A 17,160-nucleotide genomic window follows, 5' to 3' on the forward strand; every position below is an offset into this window, starting at 1 on the left:
CTGCTCACCGCACATCACAATGTGCGCATCATCAGGGAGCTGTGATTGGAAGCAGAGCTAGAACTCAAGCCCAGGCACTCCAGTACAGGATATGGTGTCCCAAAAAGTGTCTTACTGGCTGTACCAAATGCCCACCTGCTTTACACCATTTTGAGTTGATTTTGGTATAGTCTGAGAGGTAGAGGTTTGTTTTAATTTCTTGCATATGGATGTCCAGTTTTCCCAGAGCCATTTACTGAGGAGACCATCTCCTCTCCAGAATATGTTCTTAGCGTCTTTGCCAAATACAAACTAGCTGTAGATATGAGGACTTATTTCTGGGTTTCTGTTTTCTTTCATTCATTTTGTGTCCATTTAAACGGCACTCTCATGCTGTCTGGGTTGTGGTGACTCTGGTATGACTGGATATCTGGTACTGAGATGTCTCCAGGTTTGCTCTTATTGTTAAAGAGTGCTTTGGCTACTTCAGATCTTTTGTGTTTGTTTTTTTTTCTGGTTTGGCAAAGAATATCATTAGTATTTTGGTGTGGATTACATTAACTGTAAATCATTTTGGGTAATATGGACATTTCATTGTTTCCTGGATTCATGATCATGGGAAGTCTACATTTTTAATGTCTTATTCAATTTATTTCACAAGTGTTTTACTTGTGAAAATTTAAATTTCAGTTGCAAAAATCTTTCACATTAATGGGGCCAGAACTGTGGTACAGTAGGTTAAGCTGCTGCACTTCCAATTGTCCTTGCATTTCTCTAATAATAACAATATTACTACAATAACAACATAATAACTTTGGGAATCGCATCAGTTGTCCTTCTGTGACTGTCCTATCACTTAAACAGTATCTTCAAAGTTCGTGCATGTGGGGGATGTGTCAGAAATGCCTTCCTGTTTTGAAGATTGAATAGTATTCCATTGCATGAGTACATACATATTCAGTGTCAATCCATGGTCACTTAGGTTTTTTCTGCTTTTGAGTCTTGTGAATAATGGTGCTATGAACATGGGAGCACATGATCCGTTTTTGTTCTTGGTTTTTAAAGATCAAAATAGTTATGTTTTATTTGTTAAAAAAATGTTTTAAAACACATCTTTTACATTAGCTGAAGGATTAGCAACTCTAGCTGAAAGCAACCCAACAGAGAAACCAAAAAATACTGCTTATTTGAAAAATATTGTTTAAAAACACCCACAAAGACATAAAAAGTATCCATGGCAAATTTATTATGCATTAGGAAGCTTAACCTAAAAACCCAACAGCATAGTAAAAAGATATGTTATCTCTGTTCATGGCAGAACAGATTTCAAAATATATATTTTTAAATGTATTCAGTCAGTACACAATCCTTTATAAAAGTTGTATATATATTTTGTCAATACCTTCATTACATTTATAAATACAAGATATACACAGCACCCCATCAAAAAAATTAAAATCCCTTACAAATATCTACATATATTTCATATCTATAAAACTTTCAAAGGAGTGCTCTGTTAAAGGTAGGCCCTAGTTAATGGTCCATTTACTTTTGCAGCAAAATACATATAAATCTGTAAAGTGTTCTTTGTCCATAAAACATCTTGAAAAATTAGCAAGACACTTATTGTGAAACTGAGTTTCACTAAACCCTCATATTTTAGAAAGGAATTTGATGTGCGTTTTCCTATGAGATTCAAAACTCGTAACAGATTGAGATAAAAGATTAACTGGAAAGAAATGCACACTACCAAGCAGTTAAGGCAGGAGTGTGAAGGGTGAGAAACGTCTGAGGAGTAGGACATGGGGAAACAGTAATAATGTGTTAGGAGCCTGAACTTGGATATAAACTCCACTGGGATCCAGTTACTACCTCGAGTCTTCTTAGGAATGTTCACATTGTTCAAGTCTTTCTTAGAAGCACCCTCCACAATCTGTTGCTACCAGGATGCATGATGTGTTTTTCTTCTGTAAAAACACTCAGATCTGACCAGGACGCTGCACTCAGGTCCAGGAATCTGAGTTCTACATGATTTAAACAGAAGAGAAGAACGCCCTTCATCTGGTAAAGGTAATCACTAATCAACATTACTAATGTTCATTTTAGCCAAGCACAGGAAGTAGAGAAAATACAAGGAGAAAAAAAATTAAGTTTTTGTTTGACCTTTGGATAAAGGCAACAGGTCCCTGATACTGAGTGACTCTTTAGAGTGGCCACTCTCCATACCTATGGGCTAAGTGGGAATGCCTCAAAGAAGCAGGAAGGAAGAAAACAAAGATCTTCACCTGACAGCTCGCCAGAAAAGGCAGTCCACCACAATCCTGTGCCGTCTGCTACAAAGGGCCCGGAAGACCATAGCTGCTCCTATTCCACAGTTCCTAGAGAAAAGCTATCCTTTCATCAGAGATATGACCTTCTCTATTTGAGGTTTCTGTTCTGAAGTTTGGATTCTAGGTAACTTTGAGAGTTGCACATCATTTGCAGGGAAGTATCTGAAACCTTACCTTGTTCTAATAATGTACAACATAAAAGAGAGAGAGACTGGAAGAGGAAGAGAGGGATGGAGGGAGTTGCTCCTCCTACTTGTCCCTGAAGGATGCCACTCAGCATCTGCCCTCCAGCACCACGAATCCTCCACGTGCAGCTCCCTCCATGGCTCTCAGGGTCGTGGGTCAGCAGAATCCCCTTCCTGCAGAGTTCATAATTCAGTGCACTGATTCCCAGGCTCCTCAAAAGAGGAGAGCTCCCAGATGCTGCTGTCTTGCAACAGAGGCTCAATGTCTTCCCCGCTGCCCCGTTCGGGGGTGCTGGTCAGGCTGCCAGTGCCACTGCTGCTGTGTTTTTGAGTTCCACTGACTTTACTGTATTCAGGGATGAATAAGGCAACCAGAAAAGACATAAGAACTATACATGCTCCAAATAAAAATGGCGGGCCTGGGATGACAGCTCCCTGATGAGTGAGGGAAACAAGTGAAGACAATTTGGTTAGTCTTTAAATCCAAAATGAATCTTGGATCACCCTAACACTTGGATGACCTCCCCCATCATACCATCAGAAAGTGAATCATTTGTTATGTAAACAAATGTTAATGTGAAGGCAAACTCTGAGAGCTCGGTGTCCGGAATTTGACGGAGGGCAAATAATTACTGCTGTTTGTACCATTTCTAAATAGCTTAACCAATCCATGAGCTCATAAATGACAGGCATTTATCTGTAAAGCCGTCATGTGACTCAGATCATGAACTTCTGTACCTGAACATTAATTCCAGTTCTGTACAGAAACCTACATTAAATATCTCTTGGAAGGAAGGAGGGAGGAAATTTTAAATAAATAGTAGAAACACCATGGCAGCAGAATTTTAAGCTAGATTTTTAGGTTGTTTCTTATGTGTTTTTATTTAGTATGAGCTTAGACAATGGCATGGTGATCACAGTGACTATGTAGATGAAAAAACAGATTCTGTGCAAAGTTAAGACAAATCTTTGCATAAGATGTTATATCTCTGAAATGATCCCTCCCTGCTCCCAAGAGTCTATGAACTTAGCACTCACTGCTGTCAAATGTAACATACAAGGAGGAATCCTTTCCAAATGGAAGGTCATAGACTTTGCTATAGACATCACCATCTTACCTGCAGGGCAGCACTGTCAGAGTTCAATTCTGGGCCTAACTCAGTCAGTTCAACGTGGAACATGTAGAATATGAAGCCATAAAGTGCTGGCCCCAGGCCATTGCATAGGCCTCTTATTCCAGTTATGATGCCCTGGGCAACTCCTAATTCAGAACAAAGAGAAAGGAGTCAGTCTTCTCAGAAAAGTATCTCAGCATCTGGAGCTTAGCAGTACTTTTTTTTTTCTTTCTTTCTTTCTTTTTTTTTAAACAACAAATTATGCACTGACTCAACCAGACTGAGCAGAAGCACATGGAGAGAAGTGGCAAAGGAAGGAAGACTTTGCTCATGGTATTTTCACTCACTACTCAAATGTTTTCTTGGGTTTACATATGACCATTAAATGTATCCTCACCCCTGCCCTAAAATCTAAGGAGATGAAGTAACAATGATGTTTCTGAAATCCTTTCTTTCTCTTCTCTTTCTCTCTCTTTTTTTTTTTTTTTAGATTTGTTTATTTGAAAGACAAAGTTACAGAGAGAAGTCTTCTATCTGCTGGTTCACTCTCCAAATGGCTGCAATGGCTGGAGCTGAGCCAATCTGAAGACAGGAGCTTCCTCTGCGTCTCCTGCACGGGTGCAGGGCCCCAAGGACTTGGACCATCTTCTACCACTTTCCCAGGCATACTAGCAGGGAGTTGGATCAGAAGTGAAGCAGCTGGGACTCAAACCAGCACCCATAAGGGATGCTGCCACTGCAAGATGGGGCTTTAACCTGCTGCACCACAGCACTGGCCCCTGAAATCCTTTTAGGGTTGAATTATCCACATCAGCTAGATCTGCCTATAATGGGGGGAAATTATAAAATTTTAGTATTTCCCATTTTAGCCAATTTCTCTACTTTTCTGCAGATTGGGATTTCTCTGTTCTGCTCACTTATTGGTGCTTTTACACTAGAAATCTGTCCTTGGCCTCTGGCAGCCCCAGGCAGACTTCATCCTCCAGCTGCTGGAGATCTGTACTGGAAAAAATTCTCAAAGGTACCAATTCTGAAAGCCTTTGCTTTCTAATATGGCAGGTAAAAAATTAGTTTGAACAACTTGAAACTGTTTATTTCTGTGAGTCAAAAATGGTCGAGGGGCCAGCACCGTGGCTTTAGGGAGTAAAGCTGCCACCTGCAGTGCCGGCATCCCTCATGGGCACTGGTTCGAGTCCCGGCTGCTCCACTTCCAATCCAGCTCTCTACTATGGCTTGAGAAAGCAGTGAAAGATGGCCCAAGTCCTTGGGCCCCTGCACCTGCATGGGAGACCCAGAAGAAGCTCCTGGCTTCGATCGGCGCAGCTCCGGCTGTTGCGGCCATTTGAGGCATGAACCAGTGGACAGAAGACCTCTTTCCATCTCAGCCTCTGCAACTCTGCCTTTCAAATAAATAAATAATCCTTTAGAAAAATGGCCCAATAGTATTCAGCCTCATATAGTTTTATGTGCATTTGTATTGCTATGTACATGCCTAAGAACAGCCAAAGAAAAATCACGCCCCCAGTAATAGGAACAGGAATAGGAACAGGCAGTTACACCTTCACTTCAGACACAACACCTCCCTGAGGACACACACAGCTACTGGAGTGACCTCAGCCAAGAGTGACACCATTTAACACCACAGGAAGGTAAGTCGTTAGGAACTGGGTAACAAAAAGGACTGATTGTGGCGGTGGGGCCCTGCTTGCAAGGGGAGCAGAGGCACAGAGGATGCTGGAAGGCTACTCTCCACTAGCAGTCATTTCATCTCTCACTCTGCATTCAATTATCAACCACAGACTGTTTATCTTCCAAAGAACCAATTCCTAAATTAGAAAAATTTTAATGATCCAAGTGATTAAGCAAATAGCTCATCACCAACTGGTCTATCATTATTTAAGAGACACATTAAAATGTGGTTCTAGTTTGATTAATCTTGATAAAAATGTACTAAAGGAGTCAAAACCGCAAAGACAAAGTGGCTACTTTGTTCCTAATTCTTAGCAATCTACACTGCTGAGGCCAGGCTTTTAAAATAGTGGAAGATCAAGCAGGGAGAGAAACAGAGCTTTCCTACTTGGCAAAGCAAACAGGCGACTTCACCTTGCTGATCTGGCTCTGCGTTCCGAGAGACGAGGGCACTGATGGCTGGGAATGTGATGCTGGACATGGCGGCCACAGTCCCTGCTGCCCACATCATCCTGTAACGACAGGAGGCTGTGGTCAAGCCCTAAGGAACTCATAGTTCAGAACACAGTCAGTAGGAAAAGTACAAATGCTTTCTGACTCCTTCTGTTAGTTTCTATTTAATTTATTCCTTTGTAAAAATGAATTTCTTTTTGAACTAAAAGGTCACACCTCACACTGTTAATTCTGATCATTTGAAAAACAGGGAGAGGACAGAAGGTCTGGGAAACCTTCATTTTTTTTTATTTTACTTCTTTCAAAATCTCCTCTCTGGTTCCCCTATCACCATCTGTAGATACCACCTTGGCGAAGTTCGTAAGGGGCTTCTTTTGTTGCTACAAACATATTTCCCAGTGATTTCCTATGCTTATGTTGAACTTGAACTGCACAGTTTGCTGGCCCAGGACAGTCTTTTTCCCTCGAATGCCCATCCTTTTCTCAATGACAGAGACTTACTTCTACATTAGTGTGAGTTGTAAGGTGAGGCTCCAGCTGGGCTTGTGACCTGCTGGGCTGGACTCTTAGGAAAAAAGAAGAACCCTTCATAATGCAAGCACTTTTAACATTACAGAGTTTGAATCAGCTACTGAACCTACGTTCCTAGCATGAAAATCAAACGAGCAAGACTCAAACAAACTAATCTGATAAAAAGTCTCATGGAAAGCAAGAACAAGTGGTTCCAATGAAATTCAAAATTTCAGAATAGGCGTATTATTTGCTCTCCAACTGAAAGTGACCTCTCAAGCACTGCTAGCCCCTTCTACAGCAAAGTGGTACCAACTGGTACATACTGCAGGCAGGCACTCTGGTATCGTCAACCAGGCACACAGGGAAACCTGGCAGAATACAGAAAGTACCTCAGGATTCTTATGCCTCCTTTCACCCATGGGGTTTATTTCAATGGGAATCTATATGAGTATGCTAGTAGTAATAACTGCCTCAGTTATTTTAAAAGAGATCTTAGCGTGCATTGAATTCAGATGCTTTATTTTACAAAGGTTATGTTATTATTGCCCAAGGTGTCTCAATTCTTTCCATAATCATTTTTCTTTGTCTTGTGATATCTCTAAAAAGTAGACATAAAACTTTATTGGGCGATAAGGAAGGAGGACACACATTCAATTGAGCAATGATATAATGAAAGCCTGTTGAAGTGAAGGCAACCTTTATAAGTAATCCTGAATTATCTAGCTCCATCCTTGCCCAAATTATAGCTTAAAATGGTTTCTGAAGTGCTGATCACATTAAATCAGTAACGTAACTCTTGCATCCTTCTCATCACACTCGACCCACTTGAATCCTTTAAGATATCTGTTAGTTCATGAGAATCCAAAAGTGAGGCTTACCAGGCCTGAGATCCAAACCCATACCAGGCCAACTGGAGCATTTGGAAGCCCAAGCCAAGGAGGACAGTGTTCTTATTTCCCAGTGATCTCATCAAGATGCTAAGAAAGACTGTCTGAAAAGTAAAGGAGACAACCTTGAGAGGCCATGTGAACATCCAAGAGTTTGAATGAAGCTCTGTAGGTGAATCCAGTTACCAGTGACCGTGGACCTCTAAGGATACAAGGCCTGCCTACAGCCTCAGAAGCTGGACAGTACTGATGTGTCTGTACCAGACAGGAGTTTCAGATGGACCTCTGGCCTCCTCTTGGAGAAGCCTGTCTACCTGGGGCTCTGCCTGCACCTCTGAAGAGGTTATCACAGCCAGTCACCAGTTACCATGATTAAGAGGGACTTAACTACTGGCGAGCAGTAAACAGCTGAACATTTACACAACATATGAAAATCAGTTTTGCAAATTTGGGATTGATACCAGGTTTGATTTTAACAAATACTATGCTAAATACAGCTAACTAAGATAGTCTGAAAAGGAGGATAAAAGATTGCTTCTGGGCTACCTGACTTACTAAACATAAAAAAACAAAATTGTGACCAACTTGAAAGTGTAACAATTTATATATACTAATACAAGTAAAATTCAACAAAAACAAATGAAAGGCCTTTGCTTTGATGCATTCCCACAAGCCTTGTCAATTCTAGTTTTCATTTCTTGACATCAATGTCACAGAAAAGTGTTCCCTGGGCCAGTGGCTGTGTCACAGCACCAGCCTCTGCATACTTTCTGCTATGATGAAAGCCCCTGGGAACAATGGTACCAGACTGTAAAGGGCATCCTCCCTGACTTGCAGTTCGATGCTGAGTACAGACAGGGGAATGCCTGATGCTCTCCACTCACTGCACATATTCTAATACACTGATTCCCGTGTCCCTGATCCTGAGGACACAGGGCTTGGAGAGTTATCTTGCTTTTTATCTCTGCTTAACTTTTCAACATTCGAGTAACACTGAAACATTCTCCTGATTAAACTAATTTTGCAGAGTCTGTGGATAGATTGTCATTATTTACAAATTTGGTTGTTGTAAAAGCAAATAAAAGAACTGATTCAGCAGAGGTTATGACAAATACTCTATAAGAAGGAAGGATTCTGTATGCACTGTCCCAGTCAGCTTCCCAGAGGTGCTGTTATACAGCAGTTGTGCAAATACACCCCGGGCAGGGGCTGAGGTGGCAGTTCAAAGAGTCTTCCTGTAATAACTTCTGATAATCAAAATTAAAAAATGAACAAAACACAAAACACGGTGTGGGTGAACTACTACTCACCTGGGCCACAATCGACAGAATTCCTACCATAGCTATGAAAGCTGCAATTTTCACAGATCCAAAACCTATGACCTAGGGAAATGCAAAGAAAACACTTCCGTAACACAGATCCTACCCAAGTAATGAAAAATGTCATATTCTATTAAAATGAAAGGATAAAATAGTTGAAGTACAAAGAACCGGCAGCGAACTAGGGCAGTACTGAAAGCTGAACCTACTTTACCAGTAACTCACGACTAAACTGATTGAAGACATCCTTATGAGAAGCCAAAACCAAACTGTGAAATGTTTTTAGATATTTTCCATTGTCTACCTACTGTTTCATATTGTCACTCTATTCCCAACCCATAAATTAACAAATAAGATATCAAGAATTAAGAGAATATGCAAGAAGGGATCTGGCTTTTGATGCTACCAATACAGAATTTGTTCATCAGTGAAGTCAGTGGTTCTATTCTGATCACACATTGAAACCACATGAGCAAAGAGGGGGAGAGAGGAGGGGCACAGAGAGATGCTGGGTCCTCTGGACAGCAATCACCACAGCCTCTCTGGGCACAGCCAGGGGTCAAGTGGGTCCTCAACAGTGGCCTTGAAATGCCTAACTAGTTTGCCCTCTTTTGAAATTCTATGAAACTCAGAAAAGTACCTTAAAATATTCTTCTCATTTTATAAATGGGTATCTTACATCCAAACAACTAGTTAACAAAAGAAGTAAGGCTGAAACCAGTGATGCTGACATTAAAAAGATTCAGTCACTGGGACAGGCATTTAATTGACTAGTCAAGATGCCATGTCCAATATCAGAACACCAGGATTCTATACCTGGCTCTGATTCCTGACTCCAGCTTTCGACTGATGCAGACCTCGGAGGCAATGATGATGGCTCCAGTAATTAGGTGCCTATCACCCATGTGGAAGACCTGTATTTAGTTCCTCGTTTCTGGTTTTGGTCTCAGCTCAAGCAGGCATTTGGGGAGTAAACCAGCAGATAGGAGCGCTCTCTCAGCTAAAGAATGTTCATACATTATTTTCCATCAAGAAATAGTGAAGGGTGTTTCAAAATACTCTTTCTCTGCCTCTCAAACACAATCTTTTTAAAAAATTATCTAATCAAGTATAATTTAGAAAACATGGAATCTGAAAATGTAGCTTTGTCAAGGGATTATTTCTCAGCATATATTTGTAAATATATATAGTATATTAAAACAGCCTTATGGAGATAGAATTTAAACTAACCACAATTTACCCATTATAAATATACAATTCATTGGTCTTCGTATGTCCACAGAGTTGGACTATCAATTTTAGAAAAGATATTCATCGCCCCTCAAAGAAACATGGCCCACATCAGGAGTTCTATCCCCCCCTTCTCTTGGCTTTCCTTTTTCCAATTCCTCATCTATTTCCTGTGTCTCTGGATTTGTCTATTCTGGGTATTTTATTTAAATAGAATCATACAATGTGTTCCTTTGTGTTTTCAAGGCTCACCTAAGTTGTAGCCTATGTCAGTATTTGTTGCTTTTTTTCTTTTTCTAAATTTAAATATTCAAAAGAGTCAGACTCAGAGAAAGAGTGGGGGTGGGGGTGGGGGTGGGAGACAGAGATCTTCCATTTGCTGGTTTACTCCCCAGATAGCTGCAAAAGCCAGGGCTAGGCCAGACCGAAGCCAGGAACCAAGAGTTTCATCCAGGTCTCCCACATGGGTGGCAGGGGCCCCAAACACTTGGGCCATCTTCTGTTACTTTTCCCAGGCCATCAGCAGGGGGCTGAATGGAAGTGGGGTAGCCAGGACACAAACTGGTGCTGGGATTGATATTGGTATGGGATTCCAGTGTCACAGGTAGCAGCTTAACCTGCTACATCACAATACCAACCCCAGTTTGTTGCTTTTCAATGCTGAATAACAACATTACATTATATATACACACACACACACCACATGTGTTAATCTATTCATCAGCTGATGGACACTTAAGTTGTTCCTACTCTTTGGCTATTATGAACAATTACTTGTATCTAAGTTTCCATGTTAGATGTATTTTCACTTGTCTGGGTATGTACCTAGGAATGGATTTGTGGGGCATACAGTAACTGTGTTGAACATTCTGAGAAACTGTCAGACTGTTTCATAGCAGCCCTTCCACTGTACAGTTTTTTTTTTTTTTTTTTTTTTGACAGAGTGGACAGTGAGAGAGAGAGAGAGAAACGTCTTCCTTTTGCTGTTGGTTCACCCTCCAATGGCCACCACGGCCGGCGTATCACGCTGATCCGAAGCCAGGTGCCACGTGCTTCTCCTGGTCTCCCATGGGGTGCAGGGCCCAAGCACTTGGGCCATCCTTCACTGCACTCTCGGGCCACAGCAGAGAGCTGGCCTGGAAGAGGGGCAACCAGGACAGAATCCGGCGCCCCGACCAGGACTAGAACCCGGTGTGCCAGTGCCGCAGGAAGAGGATTAGCCTAGTGAGCAGCGGCGCTGGCCCATTATACAGTTTCATCAGCATGTACGAGGGTTCTGATTTCGCCTCATCCTTGTCCCTTAGACTCTAGCTATCCTAGTGTATGTCAAATGGTATCTCATTGTTTTGATCTACATTTATTGGATGGTTAATGTACATCTTTTTATGTGCTTACTGGCCTTTCGTATATCTTCCTTGGAGAAATAATCCTTCGCCTCTTTTTTTCCAATTGGGTTACCTTTTCATTGTTGAGTTATATTTTCATTGTTGAGTTGTACTCAGAGTTCTATCTGAATACAAATTCCTTACCAGATATGTGATTTTCAAATATAAAACACAATTTTAATGAAAATGTATGTTATGTTAATCAGTCTTTGAGGTGAGCACAAAGATAACGTGACATGAATAAACATGTAGAAAAAAGCCTAAAGAATACAATAGACACAGATATTCATTATCATGTGAAGGGATGATTTTTTAAAAAACTTCCTTAGACTTTGTTTTTCCTGCATTAGCCACACATCTAATTATAAATGCATGTGTAATTTTCTACATTAAACATATTATCCCATCATTCTTCCCAATCTCTATCATTCACTCACCAAAAATAAGCAAAACAGAAATAAAAATTCTTGAAAAAAGTTATGTTTATATGCCCTCATATAAAATATAAAATATTAATCTTACACTCTTGGGACAACTTTCAGAATGGAGAACATAACAAATTCCATTTCAAAATGTTTCCGCAAGTGGAGGGATTTCTTTTAGGAGATGGCCTGCCCTGGAGTAAATCATTAAGAAAGGACTTCATCCCTGTGAAACCAGTAACAGACCAGAGTAGGATACAAGGGAGAAGTAGCTCAGGTCTGTAGAGGTTGGGAAAGGGAAGCTGCTAATTGTTGTAACTGCTTTAAGCCAATTTCCTGTTTTGAAAGACAAAAAAGGGCATACTCTTCTAACAATGAGAGAAGAGGAAACTTTGATTATTGCTTGGGAGCCAGCTTTTTGTCTACAGCAGCAGCTGAGCTGTAGCCTATGAGGTCAAGTCAGCAGACTGGGTGTGATCAGACACAGGGCAGGACACATCTGAATAAACCTTACCTCTCTGTGAGCATTAATGGATATTATTAAAGGTTTAAAAGATTATGATACACAGACACTTAAAAGCAGCTTTACTCATAACTGCTAAAGCTTGGAAGCAACCAAGATGTCCATCGACAGGTAAACTGTGGTACAGACAGTGGATTATTATTCAGTGCTGAAAAGACATGGAGGACACTTTAAGTGGGTGAAATCAATTTGAAAAGGCTACATACTGTATGATTCCAAATATGCATTCTGGAAAGGCACAACTATGGAGATCAGTGGTTACCAGGGCATGGGGGTAGGGAGAAGGATGAATAGGGAGAGCACAAGAGACTTTTGGGGCAGTGAAAGTACTCTACAAGATACTGTAATGGTGAATATGGTGGATCCATGTCATTAGACCTTTGTCCAGACCTACAGAATGGACAACACCAAGAATGATCCCTAAAGTAAACTATGGACTTTTGAATGATGCATAGGTTCATCAATTACAATAAATGCACCACTCTGGTTTGAGATGTTGATTACGGGGGAAGCTATGCATGTGTGGGCATAGGGGGATACTGGAATTCTTTGTATTTTTCTCTTCATTTTACTTCTATAAAAAAAAGCCTTTAAAAAATGGTGATAAATTCTGTGTCTGCTAATTCTCAAGGGAACATTTTCCATGGTGAATATCTCACTATACTTTAAATCATCATTGCATTAAAGATTTCTATTAATTATGGGCAGCACTGATACTTGTTACTAGACGCAAGGTCATACATTTTTGTCTCCAAACTGTCTTTAGACAAACCCCAGTCTGTGAGTTTCCTTGTGTTCAAAGGCTACTAGGTACTCGCTACTCACCTGCCTGAGATATAAGAAAAAGCTTGAATACTGTCCAGCTTCAGGAAGGTATGAAAGAAACACGGTGATGCAGATTAGTAAGACAGTAGAATCTTTTCCAACCTTCTTCAGTGACTGGGAATAAGCAGAAAGAAACACATAATAAGCCAATAGACATTAATGTTATTTTTCTGGAGAACTGACTTAATGACTTGGATCTATTAAGATGGACAACAAAAGTCGAATGGATTACAAAAGTGAATCTTAACATTAAATCTACCACCATCTCTCAACAAGCTACCGTTCTCATGCTAGAGGCATGTGTTTCCGCTATCACCACTCTTGAAAAGCACTTGCTCAACTCTGTTAACAGTGGTTTACATCTCTCAACAGATCCTGAATCTTCTACAAACTGGTCCTGAGACAACATCTCTACAGAACCTTTTAAGAAAATCGCTTCTCTCTCTTGATTCATAATGTGACTTCTTGAAAGCCATATCCAGTATAGGGTTTTCACTATACACAGTTTCATTTTGTTTGGGAAAAAAAAGGATGAAACTTCCTTCCCAGGCTGTCATCAGGAATTAACTGGGCATTTTTTTCCCTCTCTTCCCTTATGACATGCTTTATTTAAGGAAGTCTACATATTTCTTGGTGTACAGATAACCTCAGTCCCTTACATGCCATCAACTTTCAGTGTAGAGACAGAATGCGTAGCAACAACTGCGGGATCACGGAGGCTGTGAATATATTCTCTTATTTGCTTGACTTAGAAAAACATTTAGGAAAGTAAATATTTTCATATTTACCGCAAAAGGGTCTGCTTGTTTCCAGGAAATCTGAGCTCCCCAGGAGACTGGTCTCATTTTCTCAGGAAGAGATTCTGGAACAGCCACCAAGATGAAGCAGATGTCCAGAAGAGCCACCACTGTGGCCACCAACACAACAAGGCTGTCTCCGTAACTGGCAGAAAGGTATGCTCCGATGGCTGGGCTGCTGACCAGACTAGCTGCAAAGGTGGCCGAGACCTGTGGGAAAGGACACTCTCACCCAGGGTCCCTCAGGTGCACACCTGCAGTCACCCTTCCCCACTTTAGACAAAATCAATGTGCTGCATACAAATTTTAAGAATAAAGTAATTTTGTTAAGGAATTTATTCACAAACAACTCGCTGGAAATACTCTGGAGAGCTACAGAGTAAAACATAATGATCTTATTAGAAGATCTCTTTCTCTCTACCTCTCTGTAACTGCCTTTCAAATAAATTAAAAAAAAAAAAAGTATCATGAAAATATTCTCCACAGATAAAACCTTCACTCTTTGGTCTTTAATTGGGGAATGAAGATGTGGACGCAGAGCATGAAAAAATTTCATACAGGACTGCTAAGATCTACAAATTACTCAAGGGTTGTGCTTGCGTTCATCTTTTAAAAACACTGCACTGTTTCACCATTTTATCATTTGGTGACCATTTCATTAGTAATAAAAACTTGGACGTTCTTAGAAAAAAACTGCAACAAAAAAAATTTGAGGGCATGGGTGAAGCCTTTTGGCTAGAGGGCTGTGGATTTCCGTCACCCTGTCACCACGTGGCCACTGTGCCAATTTTACCAAGTGAGCTCTCAGAGCTGGTTGATGGCTCCTGGGGTCAGAAACACACAGAACCTCTCCACACTGCACTCCTATAAGCAAAGCAAGTAGAATGTTCACATTTTAAGAACATGATCTGAATGTTCAGAAGCTTAATGGACATTTTCCAAATTAGACCAGATTGAATGCCAAAAACATTGTTTTTTCTTTTTTAAAAAAAGATTTATTTGTGGGGCCGGTGCTGTGGCGTAGTGGGTAAAGCCACCACCCGCAGTGCTGGCATCCTATATGGGCACCAGTTTGAGTCCTGACTGCTCCCCTTCCAATCCAGCTCTCTACTGATGGCCTGGGAAAGCAGTAGAAGATGGTCCAAGTGCTTGGGCCTCCACCCCAGCGTGGGAGACCCAGAAGAAGTTCCTGGCTCCTGGCTTCGGATCAGCTCAGCTTTGGCTGTTGCAGCCATTTCGGGACGTTCTCTCTCTGCCTCTCTGTAACTCTGCCTTTCAAATAAATAAATCAATCTTTTTTATTTAAGGCAGAGCGTATTAGAGAGAGAGGGATAGCTGGAGAGAAAGTGATCTTTTATCTGCTGGGTCACTCCCCCAAATGGTAGCAACAGCAGGGTTAAGCCAGGCCAAAGCCAGGAACTCCATCCTGGTCTCCTATGGCAGTCGCAAGGAACCAAGCACACGGGCCATCATCCACTGCCTTCCCAGGCACATTATAGGAAGCTAGCTCAGAAGTGAGGCAGCTGAGACTCTGTTATGGAATGCTGGCTTTGCAAGCAGTGGCTTACCCCCATAGCACCATAATGCTGGGCCACAAAATTCTCTACCATCTGTAAGATATAGGTAGGCTTTAGGCTTTTCTCTCCCTTTTAATTCAGTCATCTTACATCTGGAGTGTTGGGAGGATACAGAGGTACCCACAGGCCAAGACTGTGTTCATATGACCAATCCAGCAACTCAAATACCCAGTCACTGGCCCTGGCTGGGAGCTCATGTCAGCTAGGCATTCTCAGCCAGAATGGTATGCTCACCAACTGTTCTCAGTGCCCCATAAGCAGGGATTACTTGCACCACTTCACAGCAGGGAGCTGGCTCAAGGATAAGTTTGTTAGTTCTGGAACAAAATTCTCTCCAAAATCTTTCCTTAAAGCACTAATGCTAAGCACATTAGCTCTGTGATGAAAGCAATGGACAGAAACCAATAAACTGCAGAGAAATGAGTGTGTCCAGGAACTTCCCCTGGTGTCATGAGCAAGCTGCACATATGTACACGCAGGCTCTTGGCATCTCTTACAGCTCTGCTACCATCCCTGACCAGGCCATCCTGCCTTCTCTGCTTCTCCTATCAGCTTCTCCTTTTGTTCTCCACAGCAATCTAGAAATGCTCATTTTAAGATAGAGCATGAGAGACTCAGGGAAGGAGGGAAAAAAGGAAAGGAGAGGCAGAGGTAGCAGTCAGAGGAGATGTAGGTTGAAAGAAAAATGTTCAAACCACTGATGTCTTAAAAAAGCAAAAAATTAAAAACTGTTGTGATTTATGGAACAACAGTAACTTACTTCTATGTTTATTAGAGATCATGAAGTCATTCAACCAGTCAGCACTAACTAGACTACCTGGGCTATTCTAGATGTGGGATTTAAAAGAAAAAGATCCAGGAAAGGAGACAAATAGCCTGGGTTCCTGGCATTCATCCCCCTCCAAATTATTATTCCTCACAGTCCAGCCAGACCAACCTTATTATTTCATGTTCTTATTGTGATCACAGAGGAAGTTGGGAGAGGGTACATTGTACACTTCCATGTTACCAACAGGTTCTAGCACTGAATAGGTGCCTACACATACTCATATACATGTCCATATAAACAAAATACCACTGTCACACTTGAGGAAATCAGGGCTAATACCAAATTACCCCCCCCCCAAAAAAAACAGTCTCCTATAACTTGTTATTTACTCAACAATTATTTGTTGAATAGATGTATGCATTCCTTTTTTCATCATACCATGTCCCAAGAGAGGATCTGAGATACACATCCAACAACAGAGTAACAAAGGAGCAATAGTGCTGAGTCTTACCACCTCTGCAACTCAAATCAGGTACACACAGATTTTTGCTCCCAGCACCTGCTCTTTGTTTAAGTTCCCCAAGAGATCAGCAAACAAGAAATAAGTCAAACCAATTTAAAAAGCAAATGTTGCAACTGTCAACATACTTGTGCCAATTTCCTAACCCTAAAACCAGAGAAAAACAGTTGGTAATTTCTATCTTGCTATTTTTAACTTTTTGTAAGAGCTCTTTATTAGCTTTGGATTTCCTTTTCTACAAATCACTAGATTCTACAAATCACTTATTTTAAATCGCTTTCCAGTGACCTTTTAACAGAAGTATTGCTCTTACTAAAAAATATGGCCTGTGATCTTACCCATCCATAAGCAGTGCTTCTCTCGTGTTCCTGAGTGACATCAGCAACATAGGCAAATATCACAGAGAACGTGACTGAGAAGACGCCAGACACAGAAATCATTGCGAAATACCACCTATAGAAAGATTATTTTAATTACTGAGAGCACTGTATGTATACTTTTATAACCAGCACTAAATACAAAGGTTTCAACCCACAAATAAATAAGTATATATAAGAATATGTATGTATACTTAAAGATAGAAAAATAAAATTAAAATCAAGATGGGAAGGAAGAAGTAGAAACATACTAATTTTGTCATTG

The 17,160-nt window shown here is 40.9% G+C and overlaps 1 protein-coding gene across 2 annotated transcripts in view; it reads right to left on the reverse strand.

The window, feature by feature from the left end:
- Nucleotides 1-1,203: 1,203 nt before the first annotated feature.
- The window catches only part of SLC71A2 (solute carrier family 71 member 2), a 69,529-nt gene continuing 53,572 nt past the window's right edge, over nt 1,204-17,160 (reverse strand). For both annotated transcript variants that reach the window (XM_002708223.6, XM_089336429.1), the window contains exons 5-12: nt 16,857-16,971; nt 13,644-13,862; nt 12,856-12,969; nt 8,462-8,533; nt 7,143-7,255; nt 5,713-5,810; nt 3,613-3,755; nt 1,204-2,929 (exon numbers count right to left, since the gene is read on the reverse strand). In XM_002708223.6, coding sequence (XP_002708269.3) covers nt 2,678-2,929; nt 3,613-3,755; nt 5,713-5,810; nt 7,143-7,255; nt 8,462-8,533; nt 12,856-12,969; nt 13,644-13,862; nt 16,857-16,971 — 1,126 coding nt within the window. In that variant the 3' untranslated portion in view covers nt 1,204-2,677. The remainder of the gene's footprint in view (nt 2,930-3,612; nt 3,756-5,712; nt 5,811-7,142; nt 7,256-8,461; nt 8,534-12,855; nt 12,970-13,643; nt 13,863-16,856; nt 16,972-17,160) is intronic.

Source organism: Oryctolagus cuniculus, chromosome 1 (genome assembly GCF_051225735.1).
Source record: "Oryctolagus cuniculus isolate XC-2025 breed Fujian yellow rabbit chromosome 1, ASM5122573v1, whole genome shotgun sequence".
In the NCBI taxonomy this organism is placed as follows: domain Eukaryota; kingdom Metazoa; phylum Chordata; class Mammalia; order Lagomorpha; family Leporidae; genus Oryctolagus; species Oryctolagus cuniculus.